The sequence below is a fragment of the Nerophis lumbriciformis genome, linkage group LG28 (assembly GCF_033978685.3).
Source record: "Nerophis lumbriciformis linkage group LG28, RoL_Nlum_v2.1, whole genome shotgun sequence".
NCBI classification, from domain to species: domain Eukaryota; kingdom Metazoa; phylum Chordata; class Actinopteri; order Syngnathiformes; family Syngnathidae; genus Nerophis; species Nerophis lumbriciformis.
This window is the reverse complement of record NC_084575.2, coordinates 35228164-35250008: the sequence shown is the minus strand read 5'-3', so window position 1 is coordinate 35250008 and position 21845 is coordinate 35228164. Positions and strand designations below refer to the sequence as shown.

The 21845-nt window shown below is 44.0% G+C and overlaps 2 protein-coding genes across 5 annotated transcripts in view; one reads left to right on the top strand and one right to left on the bottom strand.

Annotated features, from left to right (window-relative positions):
• Nucleotides 1-7094: 7094 nt before the first annotated feature.
• On the top strand, nucleotides 7095-21637 carry LOC133571086 (high affinity cGMP-specific 3',5'-cyclic phosphodiesterase 9A-like). Its single transcript, XM_061924130.2, has 13 exons — nucleotides 7095-7456; nucleotides 14536-14575; nucleotides 14651-14753; nucleotides 14822-14943; nucleotides 15004-15063; nucleotides 16786-16963; nucleotides 17033-17155; nucleotides 17225-17317; nucleotides 17386-17453; nucleotides 17522-17624; nucleotides 17713-17817; nucleotides 21238-21384; nucleotides 21458-21637. Exons 1-13 carry the CDS (start codon nucleotides 7312-7314, stop codon nucleotides 21548-21550), a joined length of 1380 nt encoding a protein of 459 aa, XP_061780114.1. The 5' UTR covers nucleotides 7095-7311; the 3' UTR covers nucleotides 21551-21637.
• Nucleotides 7345-21845, bottom strand: part of clcn4 (chloride channel, voltage-sensitive 4) — a 33815-nt gene continuing 19314 nt past the window's right edge. Inside the window, exons 14-17 of one of the 4 annotated variants that reach the window (XR_009810271.2) lie at nucleotides 17678-17845; nucleotides 14627-15007; nucleotides 8298-8481; nucleotides 7345-7363 (exon numbers count right to left, since the gene is read on the bottom strand). The gene's annotated coding sequence lies outside the window, so the exon portion shown is untranslated. Of the gene's footprint in view, nucleotides 7364-7673; nucleotides 8482-14626; nucleotides 15008-17677; nucleotides 17846-21845 lie in introns of those variants that run through there. The other 3 variants (XR_009810268.2, XR_009810269.2, XR_009810270.1) reach the window with 3 other exon arrangements.

Here is a 21845-nt window from a genome sequence, read left to right as displayed (position 1 = left end):
ATCTTTTTTAGATACAGTCAATAAATAATGTGAACATGTATCATAACATGGAAATCTAAGAGAACGTGTTGTGGATGATTGTGGACTGGGAATTGTTTTAATTTTATTTTTTTACACATTTTTATTTAAAAAAAAAAAAATAAGTTTTTCCGACGTATTACATTTTAGACGATTTCTCTTAGTTATTATTTCTCCGGCTGTAGAAAAGACCCGCTCACAGGGCACAGAGGAGGCGACACAGTTGGCGTATCGGTCACGTGACCAAAACAGCTCATGATCGGTCACGTGACTTTCTAAAAGCGGTACGCGCACCGACACAGGGTTTTGCTCTATGAGCTCGACGCATGCGCCGATGCTTCGGTGTTGCCGGACCCATCACTAATGTCCGATAATGGCTTTTTGCCGATATTCGATATTGACCAAACCCTTAATTACCGATACCAATATCAACCGATACCGATATCAACCGATACTGATGTATACAGTCATGGAATTAACACATTATTATGCCTAATTTGGACAACCAGGTATGGTGAAGATAAGGTCCTTTAAAAAAAAAAAAAAAAAAAATTAATTAAAAACATTTTCTTGAATAAAAAAGAAAGTAAAACAATATAAAAACAGTTACATAGAAACTAGTAATGAATGAAAATGAGTAAAATGAAGTGTTAAAGGTTAGTACTATTAGTGGAGCAGCAGCACGCACAATCATGTGTGCTTACGGACTGTATCCCTTGCAGACTGTATTGATATATATTGATATATAATGTAGGAACCACAATATTAATAACAGAAAGAAACAACCCTTTTGTGTGAACGGGGGAGGGATGTTTTTTGGGTTTGTGTACTAACTGTAAGTGTATCTTGTGTTTTTTTATGTTGATTTAATAAAAAAAAAACAACAACAACAAAAACGATACCGATAATAAAAAAAAAAACGATACCGATCATTTCCGATATTACATTTTAAAACATTTATCGGCCGATAATATCGGACATCTCTAATACTAAGTCTTTCAATTGTTGGAATCTGCACTTTTGCATGATACTTTAGTGCATACTTGCCAACCTTGAGACCTCCAATTTCGGGAGGTGGGGGGTGGGGGTGGGTGCGGGGGGCGTGGTTGGGGGCGTGGTTAAGAGGGGAGGAGTATATTTACAGCTAGAATTCACCAAGTCAAGTATTTCACATACCGTATATATATATAAATATATATATATATATATATATATATATATATATTATATATATATCCCCGCGACCCTGAAGGGAATAAGCGGTAGAAAATGGATGGATGGATATATATATATATATATATATATATATATATATATATATATATAAAAAAGAAATACTTGAATTTCAGTGTTCATTTATTTACACATATACACACACATAACACTCATCTACTCATTGTTGAGTTAAGGGTTGAATTGTCCATCCTTGTTCTATTCTCTGTCACTATTTTTCTAACCATGCTGAACACCCTCACTGGTGATGCATTGCTGTGTGGCACGCACAAAAGTGCTTTCATCAAATGCACTAGATGGCAGTATTGTCCTGTTTAAGAGTGTCACAACATTGCTGTTTACGGCAAACGGACTGCTTTACTGTAGACGTTCTTTATATTGTGGAGCTGGAGGGGGGCGTGGCCTCCAGCTCCGCCTGCATTTCGGGAGATTTTCGGGAGAAAATTTGTCCAGGGAGGTTTTCGGGAGAGGCGCTGAATTTCGGGAGTCTCCCGGAAAATCCGGGAGGGTTGGCAAGTATGCTTTAGTGACTAGTGTTGTCCCGATGCCAATATTATTTTGATAATTTTCTAAATAAAAGGGACTGGAAAATATTGCATTATTGGCTTTATTTCAAAAAAAAAATCTTAGGGTGTGGCGGACCGGTACTTTTCAAAGGCGGTATGGTACCAAATATGATTAATTAGTATTGCAGTACTATACTAATACCCGTATACCGTACAACCCTACTAGTTTGTTTTTTTGATTGATTGAGACTAATAAAGTTGATTTGATTTGATTAGTAGATTGCACAGTACAGTACATATTCCGTACAATTGACCACTAAATGGTAACACCCCAATAAGTTTTTACACTTGTTTAAGCCGGGGTCCACTTAAATTGATTCATGATACAGATATATACTATCATCATAATACAGTCATCACACAAGATAATCATCAGGGTATATACATTGAATTATTTACATTATTTACAATCCGGGGTGTGGGATGTGGAGGGGGCGGGGGGGTTAGGTTTGGTTGTTATCATCACTTCAGTCATCAACAATTGAGAACAAAGAAATGGATATTGAAACAGTGTAGGTCTGACTTGGTAGGATATGTACAGCAAGTAGTGGACAGAGAGAAATCAGAAAGCATAAGAAAAAGTATCTACATTTGATTATTTACATTTGATTATTAACAATCCGGGGAGGGTGTTAGTTTAGGGTTGAAGTTGCCTGGAGGTGTTCTTTTAGTGCGGAATTGAAGGAGGATAGAGATGCACTTTCTTTTACACCTGTTGGGAGTGCATTCCATATTGATGTGGCATAGAAGGAGAATCAGTTAAGACCTTTGTTAGATGGGAATCTGGGTTTAACGTGGTTAGTGGAGCTCCCCCTGGTGTTGTGGTTATGGCGGTCATTTACGTTAAGGAAGTAGTTTGACATGTACTTCGGTATCAGGGAAGTGTAGCGGATTTTATAGACTAGGCTCAGTGCAAGTTGTTTTACTCTGTCCTCCACCCAGAGCCAGCCCACTTTGGAGAAGTGGGTAGGAGTGAGGTGTGATCTGGGGTGGAGGTCTAGAAGTAATCTGACTAGCTTGTTCTGGGATGTTTGGAGTCTAGATTTGAGGGTTTTGGAGGTGCTAGGGTACCAGGAAGTGCATGCGTAATCGAAAAAGGGTTGAACCAGTGTCTACATTTGATTGGTGAAACGGAGTCAAACGTCACCAGTGACTGCATTTGATTGGTGAAACGGAGTCAAACGTCACCAGTGACTGCATTTGATTGGTGAAACGGAGTCAAACGTCACCAGTGACTGCATTTGATTGGTGAAACGGAGTCAAACGTCACCAGTGACTGCATTTGATTGGTGAAACGGAGTCAAACGTCACCAGTGACTGCATTTGATTGGTGAAACGGAGTCAAACGTCACCTGTGACTGCATTTGATTGGTGAAACGGAGTCAAACGTCACCAGTGACTGCATTTGATTGGTGAAACGGAGTCAAACGTCACCAGTGACTGCATTTGATTAGTGAAACGGAGTCACACGTCACCAGTGACTGCATTTGATTGGTGAAACAGAGTCAAACGTCACCAGTGACTGTATTTGATTGGTGAAACAGAGTCAAACGTCACCAGTGACTGTATTTGATTGGTGAAACAGAGTCAAACGTCACCAGTGACTGTAGTTGATTGGTGAAACGGAGTCAAACGTCACCAGTGACTGCATTTGATTGGTGAAACGGAGTCAAACGTCACCAGTGACTGCATTTGATTGGTGAAACGGAGTCAAACGTCACCAGTGACTGCATTTGATTGGTGAAACGGAGTCAAACGTCACCAGTGACTGCATTTGATTAGTGAAACGGAGTCACACGTCACCAGTGACTGCATTTGATTGGTGAAACGGAGTCAAACGTCACCAGTGACTGCATTTGATTGGTGAAACGGAGTCAAACGTCACCAGTGACTGCATTTGATTGGTGAAACGGAGTCAAACGTCACCAATGACTGCATTTGATTGGTGAAATGGAGTCACACGTCACCAGTGACTGCATTTGATTGGTGAAACGGGAGTCAAACGTCACCAGTGACTGCATTTGATTGGTGAAACGGAGTCAAACGTCACCAGTGACTGCATTTGATTGGTGAAATGGAGTCAAACGTCACCAGTGACTGTATTTGATTGGTGAAACGGAGTCAAATGTCACCAGTGACTGCATTTGATTGGTGAAACGGAGTCAAACGTCACCAGTGACTGCATTTGATTGGTGAAACGGAGTCAAACGTCACCAATGACTGCATTTGATTGGTGAAATGGAGTCACACGTCACCAGTGACTGCATTTGATTGGTGAAACGGGAGTCAAACGTCACCAGTGACTGCATTTGATTGGTGAAACGGAGTCAAACGTCACCAGTGACTGCATTTGATTGGTGAAATGGAGTCAAACGTCACCAGTGACTGTATTTGATTGGTGAAACGGAGTCAAACGTCACCAGTGACTGTATTTGATTGGTGAAACGGAGTCAAACGTCACCAGTGACTGCATTTGATTGGTGAAACGGAGTCAAACGTCACCAGTGACTGCATTTGATTGGTGAAACGGAGTCAAACGTCACCAGTGACTGCATTTGATTGGTGAAACGGAGTCAAACGTCACCAGTGACTGCATTTGATTGGTGAAACGGAGTCAAACGTCACCAGTGACTGCATTTGATTGGTGAAACGGAGTCAAACGTCACCAGTGACTGCATTTGATTGGTGAAATGGAGTCAAACGTCACCAGTGACTGCATTTGATTGGTGAAACGGAGTCAAACGTCACCAGTGACTGCATTTGATTGGTGAAACGGAGTCAAACGTCACCAGTGACTGCATTTTATTGGTGAAACGGAGTGAAACATCACCAGTGAGTGTATACGATTGGTGAAACGGAGTCAAACGTCACCAGTGACTGCATTTGATTGGTGAAACGGAGTCAAACGTCACCAGTGACTGGATTTGATTGGTGAAACGGAGTCAAACGTCACCAGTGACTGCATTTGATTGGTGAAACGGAGTCAAACGTCACCAGTGACTGGATTTGATTGGTGAAACGGAGTCACACGTCACCAGGGACTGCATTTGATTGGTGAAACGGAGTCACACGTCACCAGTGACTGCATTTGATTGGTGAAACGGAGTCAAACGTCACCAGTGACTGGATTTGATTGGTGAAACGGAGTCACACGTCACCAGTAACTGCATTTGATTGGTGAAACGGAGTCAAACGTCACCAGTGACTGGATTTGATTGGTGAAACGGAGTCAAACGTCACCAGTGACTGCATTTGATTGGTGAAACGGAGTCAAACGTCACCAGTGACTGCATTTGATTGGTGAAACGGAGTCAAACGTCACCAGTGACTGCATTTGATTGGTGAAACGAAGTCAAACGTCACCAGTGACTGCATTTGATTGGTGAAATGGAGTCAAACGTCACCAGTGACTGCATTTGATTGGTGAAACGGAGTCAAACGTCACCAGTGACTGCATTTGATTGGTGAAACGGAGTCAAACGACACCAGTGACTGCATTTGATTGGTGAAACGGAGTCAAACGTCACCAGTGACTGCATTTGATTGGTGAAACGGAGTCAAACGTCACCAGTGACTGCATTTGATTGGTGAAACGGAGTCAAACGTCACCAATGACTGCATTTGATTGGTGAAACGGAGTCAAACGTCACCAGTGACTGCATTTGATTGGTGAAACGGAGTCAAACGTCACCAGTGACTGCATTTGATTGGTGAAACGGAGTCAAACGTCACCAGTGACTGCATTTGATTGGTGAAACGGAGTCAAACGTCACCAGTGACTGCATTTGATTGGTGAAACGGAGTCAAACGTCACCTGTGACTGCATTTGATTGGTGAAACGGAGTCAAACGTCACCAGTGACTGCATTTGATTAGTGAAATGGAGTCACACGTCACCAGTGACTGCATTTGATTAGTGAAATGGAGTCAAACGTCACCAGTGACTGCATTTGATTGGTGAAACGGAGTCAAACGTCACCAGTGACTGCATTTGATTGGTGAAACGGAGTCAAACGTCACCAGTGACTGTATTTGATTGGTGAAACGGAGTCAAACGTCACCAGTGACTGCATTTGATTGGTGAAACGGAGTCAAACGTCACCAGTGACTGCATTTGATTGGTGAAACGGAGTCAAACGTCACCAGTGACTGCATTTGATTGGTGAAACGGAGTCAAACGTCACCAGTGACTGCATTTGATTGGTGAAACGGAGTCAAACGTCACCAGTGACTGCATTTGATTGGTGAAACGGAGTCAAACGTCACCAGTGACTGCATTTGATTGGTGAAATGGAGTCAAACGTCACCAGTGACTGCATTTGATTGGTGAAACGGAGTCAAACGTCACCAGTGACTGCATTTGATTGGTGAAACGGAGTCAAACGTCACCAGTGACTGCATTTTATTGGTGAAACGGAGTGAAACATCACCAGTGAGTGTATACGATTGGTGAAACGGAGTCAAACGTCACCAGTGACTGCATTTGATTGGTGAAACGGAGTCAAACGTCACCAGTGACTGGATTTGATTGGTGAAACGGAGTCAAACGTCACCAGTGACTGCATTTGATTGGTGAAACGGAGTCAAACGTCACCAGTGACTGGATTTGATTGGTGAAACGGAGTCACACGTCACCAGTGACTGCATTTGATTGGTGAAACGGAGTCAAACGTCACCAGTGACTGGATTTGATTGGTGAAACGGAGTCAAACGTCACCAGTGACTGCATTTGATTGGTGAAACGGAGTCAAACGTCACCAGTGACTGCATTTGATTGGTGAAACGGAGTCAAACGTCACCAGTGACTGCATTTGATTGGTGAAACGAAGTCAAACGTCACCAGTGACTGCATTTGATTGGTGAAATGGAGTCAAACGTCACCAGTGACTGCATTTGATTGGTGAAACGGAGTCAAACGTCACCAGTGACTGCATTTGATTGGTGAAACGGAGTCAAACGTCACCAGTGACTGCATTTGATTGGTGAAACGGAGTCAAACGTCACCAGTGAGTGTATTTGATTGGTGAAACGCAGGCATGCGATAGATCCTACTTTGAAGGTCTGTCTGACAAACCAAAACAAACAAAGCGTGCATTAACAGATGGATACAAATCAGTAGCGAGTAGCGAGCTGAATGTAGATAAATGGAGCGGAGTAAAAGTAGCATTTCTTCTCTATAAATATACTCAAGTAAAAGTAAAAGTATGTTGCATTAAAACTACTCTTAGAAGTACAATTTATCCCAAAAGTTACTCAAGTAGATGTAACGGAGTAAATGTAGCGCGTTACTACCCACCTCTGAATGTAGGTGATGTGGCTATTGGCACACACCTGTTTAGGAAGTTAAAAGATGGCTTCTTTCACATCCCTATTACTATTTTGGACATTGTTGTCGTCAAAGGAATCTCCCTCCTACGGTATATCAGGAGACAATACATGGGCGGGGTTTGTGTCAGCTGCAGGTGCGCCTCAACGCGTACGGCTTGTGCGCTTCAATGTCAAGAGGCCTCATTCTCATTTCTGGAGCTTGTGATGTCCCAGCTCACCCTGAAATGACTACAAAAATCATTCATTTCATGGTTCATGGGAAGGTGGAGCAGGCCGAGTTAGGCGCAGACTGCACGGCTGATGACGTCAAAGGTGAGAGGGATGATTTTTATTATAATAATCCATTTTATACCTATTAAAATGTCTTAAAACTGCATTCAAACAGGAATAAAGGGTTGCAGTGAATGAAAAGTATAAACCAGAAGCGTGATTATGTTAGTAACTCAATCAGTGATGCTTGTGTGCAAGGACTTGACCTCCATGTGGTTCTGACAGGTCCTCAGAAAAAAGCTCAAAAGCTCAGCCAGGGGTTTTGTCACGTTGACACAGATTCATAATCCATGTGTCAACTGGCACATTTATTCAATTGGCAGATTTGATCAAAGACAAAAACACTAGATTTTTTTTTTTTTTGAAATACACAGCACTGATTTAGGACTGAGCATGTTTACAAGTGGTGGGCAATTCTGCACATTTTGATGTTGATCTAAAATCAAGTAAGTACTGTAATACGTAAATACAGAAATATTAGACAATATGAACATATTCAAAACAAATCTGTATTCACTTTTATTACGTACAATTGTTTAAACAAATATAAAGTCAAAGATGCAAAATAACTATAAAAAAAAAAAGGACAAACTAATTTTGGCTTCCTTTCAAATAATTTGGCATTTTGCCTCCAAATCCCCCCTGTGTCCAATAGCTTATTTCCCTAATAAAACAATATGAACAACACAATCTCAGAGATATGCTTGCATACGAAGAAAAAAAAAATCAATCTCACCACATCAGTATCGGCCTGATACTGATACTACACTTGGTATCAGATTTGAACCGATCTGTCCAATCCAAATGTTGACGGAAGTGTTCATTTATACCACCAGTTGCTTTACTCAAAAAGGACAAACGTGATTTATGAAGCTGTTCATACCTGACTGTCACACGTGACAGACCTGTTCCGAGTGGCGGCAGACGCGGCTCCTCATCACATCCTGAAGATGTACAAAGCCAATGGCAGCGTGGTGAATATCTCGCCCATGCTGGAGCCCAACAGCCAGGACTCGTACTACCGGCTGGAGGTGGTGGCGTCTGACCTCCAAAGTGAGCGCTCTCGTCTGCAAAATAATCCGTTTTTTGTTGTTTTTTTAAATCAAACTTTGCTTGACACCATCCAATCATTTTAAAGAGCTCTGGAAAAAGGGCCTTGAAGCTCCATGGCACATCATTTGTCTTAACATAGCAAATACATACAACACACAGTGCTTACAGGTAAAAGCCAGTAAATTAGAATATTTTGAAAAACTTGATTTATTTCAGTAATTGCATTCAAAAGGTGTAACTTGTACATTATATTTATTCATTGCACACAGACTGATGCATTCAAATGTTTATTTCATTTAATTTTGATGATTTGAAGTGGCAACAAATGAAAATCCAAAATTCCGTGTGTCACAAAATTAGAATATTACTTAAGGCTAATACAAAAAAGGGATTTTTAGAAATGTTGGCCAACTGAAAAGTATGAAAATGAAAAATATGAGCATGTACAATACTCAATACTTGGTTGGAGCTCCTTTTGCCTCAATTACTGCGTTAATGCGGCGTGGCATGGAGTCGATGAGTTTCTGGCACTGCTCAGGTGTTATGAGAGCCCAGGTTGCTCTGATAGTGGCCTTCAACTCTTCTGCGTTTTTGGGTCTAGCATTCTGCATCTTCCTTTTCACAATACCCCACAGATTTTCTATGGGGCTAAGGTCAGGGGAGTTGGCGGGCCAATTTAGAACAGAAATACCATGGTCCGTAAACCAGGCACGGGTAGATTTTGCGCTGTGTGCAGGCGCCAAGTCCTGTTGGAACTTGAAATCTCCATCTCCATAGAGCAGGTCAGCAGCAGGAAGCATGAAGTGCTCTAAAACTTGCTGGTAGACGGCTGCGTTGACCCTGGATCTCAGGAAACAGAGTGGACCGACACCAGCAGATGACATGGCACCCCAAACCATCACTGATGGTGGAAACTTTACACTAGACTTCAGGCAACGTGGATCCTGTGCCTCTCCTGTCTTCCTCCAGACTCTGGGACCTCGATTTCCAAAGGAAATGCAAAATTTGCATGGTTGGGTGATGGTTTGGGGTGCCATGTCATCTGCTGGTGTCGGTCCACTCTGTTTCCTGAGATCCAGGGTCAACGCAGCCGTCTACCAACAAGTTTTAGAGCACTTCATGCTTCCTGCTGCTGACCTGCTCTATGGAGATGGAGATTTCAAGTTCCAACAGGACTTGGCGCCTGCACACAGCGCAAAATCTACCCGTGCCTGGTTTACGGACCATGGTATTTCTGTTCTAAATTGGCCCGCCAACTCCCCTGACCTTAGCCTCATAGAAAATCTGTGGGGTATTGTGAAAAGGAAGATGCAGAATGCCAGACCCAAAAACGCAGAAGAGTTGAAGGCCACTATCAGAGCAACCTGGGCTCTCATAACACCTGAGCAGTGCCAGAAACTCATCGACTCCATGCCACGCCGCATTAATGCAGTAATTGAGGCAAAAGGAGCTCCAACCAAGTATTGAGTATTGTACATGCTCATATTTTTCATTTTCATACTTTTCAGTTGGCCAACATTTCTAAAAATCCCTTTTTTGTATTAGCCTTAAGTAATATTCTAATTTTGTGACACACGGAATTTTGGATTTTCATTTGTTGCCACTTCAAATCATCAAAATGAAATGAAATAAACATTTGAATGCATCAGTCTGTGTGCAATGAATAAATATAATGTACAAGTTACACCTTTTGAATGCAATTACTGAAATAAATCAAGTTTTTCAAAATATTCTAATTTACTGGCTTTTACCTGTACAGGCAGCCTTTTTTGGGATTTTTGAAGTCTAAAATGTCACAGCTTTTTCAGAAAGTTGCATCAAAAATGGTGTCACGGATGGCCGCCGCGGCAGTGTCCTCTCTTGTAGTTTTTCTTTGTTTCTTGCGTTGAACAAAGAGAGCACAGTCGAACCAAGTCAAATTCCTTGCGGGTTGAAAATGCTTGGCCAATAAATCTGTTCCTGGTTTTTTTAAATAACATTGAATGAAGTTGTGATTTTATTATTTTGTTATCAATGTTTTAAGCATTACTTGTAACCTTAACCTCAAAAACTACAAGATTTCAAAAATTAAAAGTCAACTTGATGGCAGTAAAAGCACATACTCATTGTCAAATTACTGTATTATTTTAAAGTTAAGTTAAAGTTAAAGTAGCAATGATAGTCACACACACACTAGGTGTGGTGAAATTTGCCCTCTGCATTTGACCCATCACCCTTGATCACCCCCTGGGAGGTGAGGGGAGCAGTGAGCAGCAGCGGTGGCCGTGCCCGGGAATCATTTTTGGTGATTTAACCCCCAATTCCAACCCTTGATGCTGAGTGCCAAGCAGGGAGGTAATGGCTCCCATTTGTATAGTCTTTGGTATGACTCAGCCGGGGTTTGAACTCACAACCCTACCCATCTCAGGGCGGACACTCTAACCACTAGGCCAGGGGTCGGCAACCTTTACCAGTCAAAGAGCCATTTTGACCAGTTTCACAAATTATTGAAAACAATGGGAGCCGCAAAATTTTTTTGAAATTTAAAATGAAATAACACTGCATACAGAGGTTTTTTTTGTGCTATGTATAATCCGGGGTCTCAAACACACTGCCCACACCTTAAAATGGAATTTGAATGCTGGTGCGGCACGCGGGTTTAATAAGAATGACTATTGTCAGCGTCATGCGTGCCGTGATGGTACAGCATATAGCACTCACTACAAGCAGCGTGCCTGATCAGCCATACGTTGTATGGGTTTCCGCTTGCTAACGTGGTTGACAGCAAAGCATACTTGGTCAACAACCACACAGGTTACACTGACGGTGGCGGTATAAAAAAAACTTTTAACACTCTTACTAATAATGCGCCACACTGTGAACCCACACCAAACAAGAATGACAAACACATTTCGGGAGAACATCTGCACCGTAACACAACAGGACAAATACCCAGAATCCCATGCAGCCCTAACTTTTCCGGGATACCAAACCCCGCCCACCTGAACTGACTGGGGTGGGGGCGGGGTTTGGTGGTAGCAGGGGTGTATAATGTAGCCCGGAAGAGTCAGGGCTGCATGGGATTCTGGGTATTTGTTCTGTTGTGTTTATGTTGTGTTAAAGTGCAGATGTTCTCCCGTAATGTGTTTGTCATTCTTGTTTGGTTTTGGTTCAAAGTGTGGCGCATTATTAGTAAGAGTGTTAAAGTTGTTTTATATACTCACCGTCAATGTAACCTGTGTGACTGTTGATCAAGTATGCCTTGCTGTCACGTACGTGTGCAAGCAGAAGTGGTTGGGCTGGCACGCTGTTAATACAAATTGTAGAGGGCGCCAAATGTTGCACCATCATGGCACGCCCTTATTATAGCTGTAAGGGTGAGAATCGGTGAAAATTAATCCCGGGAGTTATCTGCGAGAGTCACTGAAATCCGGAAATCTCACGGGAAAATCGGGGCGTTCGGCAAGTATGCTGCTGAGCCGCATCAGAGTGATCAAAGAGCCGCATGCGGCTCCGGAGCCGCGGGTTGCCGACCCCTGGACTAGGCCAACAATTAATTAATTATACTAACAGTAATAATCAGAATTGCAGAAATAAACACCACCAAAAGGCTTCCTTATTGTCCGCTGTCTACTCTATCATCCAGTTGCAGACATTTTCCATGTAGGTTTTACGCTTGAAAAGTTTGTCCATCTTAATACATTAATTTATGTTCCGCACGTTAAGAGCATTTGTGTACTGTTGAGAGCAATCTATAGCGCACATTTTTATTGGTAAATCAGAGATGAGAAATGACCATCACACTTCAACATCTCTAACATGTAAATGCTGCTTCTTTGCTCGGTCAGCATTGCAAATTAAAATCTGTTCTTACACGTTTTTCCACGAATAAATAAAGGCTCGATATATACAGGTAAAAGCCAGTAAATTAGAATATTTTTGAAAAACTTGATTTATTTCAGTAATTGCATTCAAAAGGTGTAACTTGTACATTATATTTATTCATTGCACACAGACTGATGCATTCAAATGTTTATTTCATTTAATTTTGATGATTTGAAGTGGCAACAAATGAAAATCCAAAATTCCGTGTGTCACAAAATTAGAATATTACTTAAGGCTAATACAAAAAAGGGATTTTTAGAAATGTTGGCCAACTGAAAAGTATGAAAATGAAAAATATGAGCATGTACAATACTCAATACTTGGTTGGAGCTCCTTTTGCCTCAATTACTGCGTTAATGCGGCGTGGCATGGAGTCGATGAGTTTCTGCCACTGCTCAGGTGTTATGAGAGCCCAGGTTGCTCTGATAGTGGCCTTCAACTCTTCTGCGTTTTTGGGTCTGGCATTCTGCATCTTCCTTTTCACAATACCCCACAGATTTTCTATGGGGCTAAGGTCAGGGGAGTTGGCGGGCCAATTTAGAACAGAAATATCATGGTCCGTAAACCAGGCACGGGTAGATTTTGCGCTGTGTGCAGGCGCCAAGTCCTGTTGGAACTTGAAATCTCCATCTCCATAGAGCAGGTCAGCAGCAGGAAGCATGAAGCGCTCTAAAACTTGCTGGTAGACGGCTGCGTTGACCCTGGATCTCAGGAAACAGAGTGGACCGACACCAGCAGATGACATGGCACCCCAAACCATCACCCAACCATGCAAATTTTGCATTTCCTTTGGAAATCGAGGTCCCAGAGTCTGGAGGAAGACAGGAGAGGCACAGGATCCACGTTGCCTGAAGTCTAGTGTAAAGTTTCCACCATCAGTGATGGTTTGGGGTGCCATGTCATCTGCTGGTGTCGGTCCACTCTGTTTCCTGAGATCCAGGGTCAACGCAGCCGTCTACCAGCAAGTTTTAGAGCACTTCATGCTGCTGACCTGCTCTATGGAGATGGAGATTTCAAGTTCCAACAGGACTTGGCGCCTGCACACAGCGCAAAATCTACCCGTGCCTGGTTTACGGACCATGGTATTTCTGTTCTAAATTGGCCCGCCGACTCCCCTGACCTTAGCCCCATAGAAAATCTGTGGGGTATTGTGAAAAGGAAGATGCAGAATGCCAGAGCCAAAAACGCAGAAGAGTTGAAGGCCACTATCAGAGCAACCTGGGCTCTCATAACACCTGAGCAGTGCCAGAAACTCATCGACTCCATGCCACGCCGCATTAACGCAGTAATTGAGGCAAAAGGAGCTCCAACCAAGTATTGAGTATTGTACATGCTCATATTTTTCATTTTCATACTTTTCAGTTGGCCAACATTTCTAAAAATCCCTTTTTTGTATTAGCCTTAAGTAATATTCTAATTTTGTGACACACGGAATTTTGGATTTTCATTTGTTGCCACTTCAAATCATCAAAATTAAATGAAATAAACATTTGAATGCATCAGTCTGTGTGCAATGAATAAATATAATGTACAAGTTACACCTTTTGAATGCAATTACTGAAATAAATCAAGTTTTTCAAAATATTCTAATTTACTGGCTTTTACCTGTAAATGCATGTAAACTAGGAAGTACGGATGTTGCTTAATGTTCATATACTACATTACCCAGAAGGCTTAGTTAGCACTGTAGAAAGGAGCCAAATAAGTGGGAATACTACAAATGTGCTGTTTTTTCAAAATAATTTTGTTGTTACATGTTGTCGTTCCTGTTTTGTCTACACAACAAACAAGTATTAGTTTTGATTGGACAGTTCACGTCGTTCAGAGAGACAGTTGTGGGCATACGACAAAGATGCGTCCGGGGATTAGTTAAATTTGTTTTCCTAAAGGGACTGCTAAGTGTGTATATTTTAGTAATAAAGGTAATTAACATATCCGAGCAGGAATTGATGAGTTTGTCGACATAGATTGGTTGTTGACATAAATAGGACCGGCTTGAGGGGATTTCAATGCAATAGTAATGCATGATACATTTGAGAGGGTGTCTTGTGCAATGCATTGTGGTCGTCTCCTCCAACTAATACTGGTTATACAGCAATATATCACATTGCAGAACTTCATGCCATTCAGAGAGGAGATTCTAACTTGGTGGTCATGTCTTACTTCTCGTGCATCGCTTTAAGATTGTTTGTGTCCAAATGCAGGTGTTGCCATGCCTATCGAGCTGGACAACATGGAGCACAGGTGAGTTGCTCAGGCAATAATTGACAAAAGGGGTGAGGGACAAGGTCTCACTTCCTATCGTGCATGTGCGATCAGGCTGTGTCACCTGGAGACCAAAGTCCTCGAAGAGTCAGGGAAGACGCCAGAAATCATTTGTGAGCTGAAGAGTCAGGTGGAGTCCTTCAAGCGCAAGCTGGAGGTTTGTAGCCCTGTCGAGTCTCGGGGACAGCTCACGTGCCACAGCTGACATGTTTATTCCCCGTTAAGGGTGTCAAGCACCTGAGCTGGATGGGTCTGTTCAGGGATGAGGGCCCGCCTAAAACCAGGGGGCCTCAGCTGAGCATGGTTGAGGAACGCCAGCAGGTTCGCAGGAAGTTCCTCAACATGAGGTGAGTGGGCCGGTTCTGATTTGGGTCGAGGATGTCTTGTGATGCAAGATGTGTCTGTAGCTCTCTGCAGGTGACAGAAGAAGTGAGGGAGCATCTTAAAACTCCCATTTTTGACAACTGGTGAGTGTAAACATAAATGCCCACGCACTAGAGATGCGCGGATAGGCAATTTATTTCATCCGCAACCGCGTCAGAAAGTCGTCAACCATCCGCCATCCACCCGATGTAACGTTTGATCAGAACTGCACCCGCCCGCCATCCGCCCGATCTAATATAGATGATGCAAGGCATTAGTGAGCCTGCCAACTACTCCGGTTTTCCCGTAATTCGTACGGTTTTCATCAACCTATTCCGGGTTTTTCATTAATTAAAAAAAAAAAAAAGGGTGAAAACTACGCGAATTGCACCTTGTGCAGACAAGATTTTTCGATCAGACACGGAGGAATTAGCGATGTAAAAGACCACGTTGGGACAAAAAAACACAAGTCCAATGCCGTTGCTAGCGATACAAGTGGAAAACTTTCAACGTTTTTCGTCGCCCAAACAGATTCTTTGGATGTGATAAATGCCGAAGTTTTATTTACGGAGGCAATAATTGAGCATGGATTTCCAATCGCACTGGCTGATCACATGGGACAGTTAAATGTTTGTCATGCAACCTTTAAAAATCATTACGCGGTGATCGCGGTCCCAAAAATAAACTTTTCTTGCATGATAATGTCCAGAAAAATTCGCTTTATATTACTATAGAGTCCTTTTAACGAATGAGTTTGATGGTTTATCACAAACCTTAAATGAAAGAAGTCCTTTGTTCTCCTGCACCATGGCCTTGCTTCGTGTCTGGTGCGCAAGCTTTATAACCTCACTGAGGTTATAAAGCTTTTGCCTGTTAAAGAAATGAGACTGATCCAACGCAGCACAGACTTTCGCGTGCCACGCTGTCACGACCCAGACGCACACCAGTGCGCAATCATATGGGAGCCGCGCTGAGCGCACCTCCAAGCGCGTCTCGCTGCCGGCGACGGCCGGGTATATGGGCCCGACGCTCCAGCGCCATCCATTTTCAGGGCTAGTTGATTCGGCAGGTGGGTTGTTACACACTCCTTAGCGGGTTCAGACTTCCATGGCCACCGTCCTGCTGTCTATATCAACCAGGGTGAGCCCCACCCCTTTCGTGAGCGCACTGCGCGCGGAGTGACCCCTGTTACGCGCCCCCGGCAACAGGGGTGGCGGGCAGGTAAGCTGCGCGGGCGGAGCGCGCGGAGTGACCCCTGTTACGAGCCCCCGGCCACGGGGGTGGCGGGCAGGTAAGCTGCTTACCTGCTGCGCGTGACGCCGGCCGCGGCGAAGGCGGACGAGGCGGGGTGTCTGTGCGGTGGGCGCGGTAGTGACCCTGGACGTGCGTCGGGCCCTTCTCGCGGATCGCCTCAGCTACGGCTCCCGGTGGGGCCCTCTCGGGGGAAGGGGCCTCGGTCCCGGACCCCGGCGAGGCGTCCCTTCTCCGCTCCGTAAAAGTGTCCATCTCTTTTCTTTTTTTTTCTTCTGTTGTGGCATATGCAGCAGGTGCCTGCTCGTTTTTCGTATGTGGGTAACAACATTTAACTATGTATATATATTTACCAATTGGTTTAACTGCCACCCGCAAAAAAAAAAAAATATATATATATATCTAATTAATCCACCCGACCCGACCCGCGAGCGGATAAAATCTTATTTTTTTTAATTTCATCCGCCCGATCCGCGGATAATCCGCGGACTCCGCGGTTGTGTCCGCAAACCGCGCATCTCTAACACGCACTTTTCAACAAGCTCCCCTGCACGACTTTGGGATTCTGTTGACAGGCAGTGGGAGGCGGCGGAGATGCTGGTGCTACTCCAGGTGATGTTCACCGACCTGGATTTCCTGACAGTGTTCCACATCGAGCTGGACGTCCTCCAGAACTTCCTGTTTGAGGTCTACTGCCACTACAACAACATCCCCTTCCACAACTTCCAGCACTGCTTCTGCGTCACTCAGATGGTGCGCCCAGCAGGGAGTCCAGCTCCATCAGGCAGAGCAGCGTTTGAAAGCAGCTTTCTTGTTCTGCAGATGTACGGGCTCATTTGGCTGACAGACCTCAGGAACAAACTGGCGAGGATTGACCTTCTGATCATGCTGACCTCCGCCCTGTGCCATGACCTTGACCACCCCGGCTACAACAATGTCTACCAGGTTGCTTTACCCCCCTCAGCAGTCTTCCTTCCATCGGAGAGATGATTGTTGTGTCTGAATGTCACACAGATTAACGCTCAGACGGACTTGGCTCTTCGCTACAATGACATCTCCCCACTGGAGAACCACCACTGTGCCGTTGCCTTCGGCATTCTGTCCAAGGTGCCCGCAGCCTCTGGTCGACAAACTATCCGCTTTGACAGTGCATTCATCTTGTCAAATCTTTGCAGCCGGAGTGCAACGTCCTCAAACATCTCACCACCGATCAGTACAAACACATCCGTGCAGGAATGATCAAGTAACCGCTGCAATTGTGTTTTCCATCTGGCTGTTCGGTCTCTATTTCACGTCACGTTGTCTTCCCAGGTGCATTCTGGCCACCGACATGGCGAGGCACAATGAAATTCTTAATAAGTTCAAATCCATCCAGTCGAAATTTGATTTCAGGAACAAGGATCACAAGGAAGTGGTAAGAACCTAACCACTGGGTGCTTTCATTGTAAAGTTATTAGAAAGAATCACCTGACTCAACAGTGCTCCTTGGCTTGTATGTGCAGTTGATGAAAATCATGGTGAAGGTGAGCGACATCTCCAACGAGGCAAGACCGATGAATGTGGCCGAGCCCTGGCTGGACTGTCTGCTGCAGGAGTTCTTCAACCAGGTTTGAGGCACGCACAGGGAGTGAAAATCTAAGTAAAGAAAAGCATGGTTAAGCAGGGTTATCTTTTTTACCTCACCATTTGATCTATCAATCCAATCCAATCCACTTTACTTATATAGCACATTTAAACAACAAAATGTTTCCAAAGTGCTGCACAACAATATTAAACACAATTAAAAACAATATAAAATTAAAGCTGCAAGCAGCATTGGTCGGGCCCGCGTATTTGGCAGGTGCTAGTCCTAAGTGTCCCAATACTTTTGTCTACTTTTAGTCTGAAGTGTCCCAAGACTTTTGTCTAGTGTACCTACCTTGTCTGCATTGTGTGGGCACGTTGGTGCTTCCTGCTTTTAAGCAGCCATCTTAAAAAAATAGCAGCGCAGCATCATCAGCGCAGCGGGTCTTTGAAGGGTCATAAAATCAAAACCGGAGCAGGTATTAAAAATCCCATCTATACTTTTAATCACAAGGGTTTAATCTCTCTCCTGTGTTAGTTTGAAGGCGAAACGACAAACGCGCTCAGAGGAGTTCGTTTTTGAAGGAAGGTGACCGTTTTTAAAAAAACAATTGTTTTGAAGGGGGAATAGCAAACTTCCTGTTGATTTTTGCTGGGGGTTGTCAATTTATGAAATGTAGGTCTAAGTGAGACCTACGGAGAGGTTTTTGTTTCATGTCTCTCCGACCTTCCCAGTGGGAGTTACAGGCAGTTTTGTAATTTTTTTCTTCCGAGGAGCAGTTTTTTCTCCGTTTTATTCAAAAATTGCTGTAGAGCGCAATTTTTAAATTTGGGGTTAGGTTTCTTTATTAGATCGCAATTTTTGCCAGTCCTGATGTGTGCGTTCAGTTCGGTGAGTTTTGAAGCATGTTAAGAGGGTCAAATTACAGCTCAAAGAGGCAAAAGTGACTGTTTTTAGTACTTTTTTGTCTTGAAGGGGGAATTGCCAACTTCCTGTTGATTTTTGCCCGAGGATATACAATTATGAAAACTAGGTCTAAGTCAAACCTACATACAGGTTTTTGTTTCATGTCTCTCCGATCTTCCTAGTGGGAGATATAGGCAGTCTAGTTTTTTTTCTTCCTAGGGGGCGCTAGAGCGCAATTTTGAGTTGTGGGGTTCGGTTTTTTTAAAAAAAGGTAATTTTCGCAGGTCCTGATGTGTGGGTCAAATATGGTGAGTTTTGAAGCATGTTAAGTGGGTCAAATTACAGTTTGTTGTGGCGGCGGAAGAATAAAGAATAATAAAACGAACGAATAACAATAGGTCCTTATGTCCCATTGCATAAGGACTCCCTTTTGCAATGGGCCATTGCGGGCCCTAATAAATATGATTAAAAACAATTTCAAAGGGTAAAACCAATTAAAACAGTAAATAGAAAGAAAAATTTTAAAAACACAGAGGACAACAGAGGACCACACAACTCACGTAGTGTTAAAAGCCAGAGAATAAAAGTGGGTCTTAAACGAGACTTAAAACACTCCACTGTGGGAGCAGTTTGAACATGGAGGGGCAGAGTGTTCCAGAGCTTAGGGCCGACCACAGAGAAGGCCCTGTCTCCCCTGGTTTTAAGTCTGGTCTTGGACACCGCGAGCTGGAGCTGGCTCTCGGACCTCAGAGCGCGCGCAGGATTGTAAGTTTGGATGAGGTCCGAGATATACTGAGGTGCCAGTCCATGTAAAGCTTTAAAAACAAACAGCAAGGTTTTAAAATCAATTCTAAAATGAACAGGGAGCCAGTGCAAACTCTCAAGGATTGGGGTTATATGCTGGCGTCTCCTGGCCCCTGTTAAAAGTCCTGCTGCCGCATTCTGGACTAACTGCAACCGGGAGAGAGCTTTTTGGCTAATGCCAGCATAAAGTGCATCGCAGTAGTCCAGGCCACTTGAAATAAAAGCATGCACGACTTGTTCAAAAAGGTTAAAAGATTAAAACGGTTTTACCTTTGCTAAAAGACGAAGATGATAAAAACACGATTTTAAAACGCCATTGACTTGTTTGTCAAGTTTAAAATGTCTGTCTATAGTGACGCCAAGGCTGGTGACTTTGGGACGCACATCATTTTGCAATGGTCCCAAGTCAGTGAGGGCCGGACCAAACACTAAAATTTCCGTTTTTCCCTCATTCAGTATTAAAAAATTCTGGGCTAACCAAGCCTTGACGTCGCATAGACAGTTGAGAAGGGGTGTCAGGGGGCCGTGGCCTTTTGAAATAGGCATATAAATTTGGCAGTCGTCAGCATAAAAGTGATAAGACACTCCATGCCTCTTAAAAATCTCTCCAAGAGGGAGGAGATATAGAGCGAACAGGATGGGGCCTAGAATAGATCCCTGGGGGACACCACAGTAAAGCGGAGCAGAAGAAGAAGTGGCGTCCCCCAGCCTGACGGAGAAGGACCTTTCTGACAGGTAGGATCTCCATCCATCCATCCATCTTCTTCCGCTTATCCGAGGTCGGGTCGCGGGGGCAGCAGCTTAAGCAGGGAAGCCCAGACTTCCCTCTCCCCAGCCACTTCGTCCAGCTCCTCCCGGGGGATCCCGAGGCGTTCCCAGGCCAGCCGGGAGAGATAGTCTTCCCAGCGTGTCCTGGGTCTTCCCCGTGGCCTCCTACCGGTCGGACGTGCCCGAAACACCTTCCTAGGGAGGCGTTCGGGTGGCATCCTGACCAGATGCCCAAACCACCTCATCTGGCTCCTCTCCATGTGGAGGAGCAGCGGCTTTACTTTGAGCTCCCCCCGAATGACAGAGCTTCTCACCTTATCTCTAAGGGAGAGCCCCGCCACTCGGCGGAGGAAACTCATTTCGGCCGCTTGTACCCGTGATCTTGTCCTTTCGGTCATGACCCAAAGCTCATGACCATAGGTGAGGATGGGAACGTAGATCGACCGGTAAATCGAGAGCTTTGCCTTCCGGCTCAGCTCCTTCTTCACCACAACGGATCGATACAGCGTCCGCATTACTGAAGACGCCGCACCGATCCGCCTGTCGATCTCACGATCCACTCTTCCCCCACTCGTGAACAAGACTCCGAGGTACTTGAACTCCTCCACTTGGGGCAGGTAGGATCTGAACCACTCTAATGCAGTCCCCCTGACACCCACACAGTCTCTCAGGCGATCTAAAAGAATTGTGTGGTGGACTGTGTCAAAGGCAGCTGTAAGATCTAAAAGCACTAAAATGGCAGAGCTGCCAGAATCAGATATTAAAAGCAAATCATTAAAAACCTTTAAAAGTGCAGATTCAGTACTGTGCAAAGCTTTGTATCCAGATTGAAATGGATCTAAAGTGCAATTTTCATCTAAAAAAGGCTGTAGTTGCGCCAAAACACATGAAAGTTCACATTAAATGTTGCAATTACTGGTAGTGACATCTGCCGATGTGCAAGACAGTGGTGTGACAAGACCGTGTTGTCATGTCTGGGCCGCAGAGCGACACAGAAAAACTCAAAGGGCTTCCAGTCACTCCGTTCATGGACCGGGACAAAGTATCCAAGCCGACCTCCCAGACCAGCTTCATCCGTTTTGTCCTGCTACCACTCTTCACCGAACTCACCAAGCTCTTTCCCTGTCTAGAGGTAAAACATCTGCAACACGAATCTTCTACAACCTGAGTCCGTGTAAAGCCTTTTCCTATGTCTCGCCCCGCAGCAACATATTCTGGAACCAGTGCGGAGAGCTCTGGAATACTACTCAGACCTGGAGAGAGCCGTCCAGCAGCAGGAGGTGACCACCAAACCCTGATGAGGACGACATCGCCAGATGATAAAAGTTCTGTCCTATCAATCGTGTGATAGTAGGTAATGTTGAAATAAACATGTGGTATGCAGAGCCACAAGTATTAAACATATTTTACACCACTACTTTAGAGGATTTTTCAAGGTAAGCTGAATACTTTATTTTCCATCACTGCATTTACATGTCTGGACCAAAGTGCAAATATCTGATAGTTAAAAATATTAATGCATCTCTAACTAAAGAAAAATAAATTAAATCACATGAATACACATTTCAATACATTCTGTTGGCATTTGAAGAA

What these genes read in the sequence shown, in the direction of transcription:
- LOC133571086 (XM_061924130.2), top strand. Translation starts at nt 7,312, where the DNA reads ATGTCAAGAGGCCTCATTCTCATTTCTGGAGCTTGTGATGTCCCAGCT. An exon ending in ACAAGGATCACAAGGAAGTG is followed by an intron (nt 17,625 to 17,712) that starts GTAAGAACCTAA and finishes TTGTATGTGCAG; the next exon opens with TTGATGAAAATCATGGTGAA. An exon ending in TGCAGGAGTTCTTCAACCAG is followed by an intron (nt 17,818 to 21,237) that starts GTTTGAGGCACG and finishes TCTGGGCCGCAG; the next exon opens with AGCGACACAGAAAAACTCAA.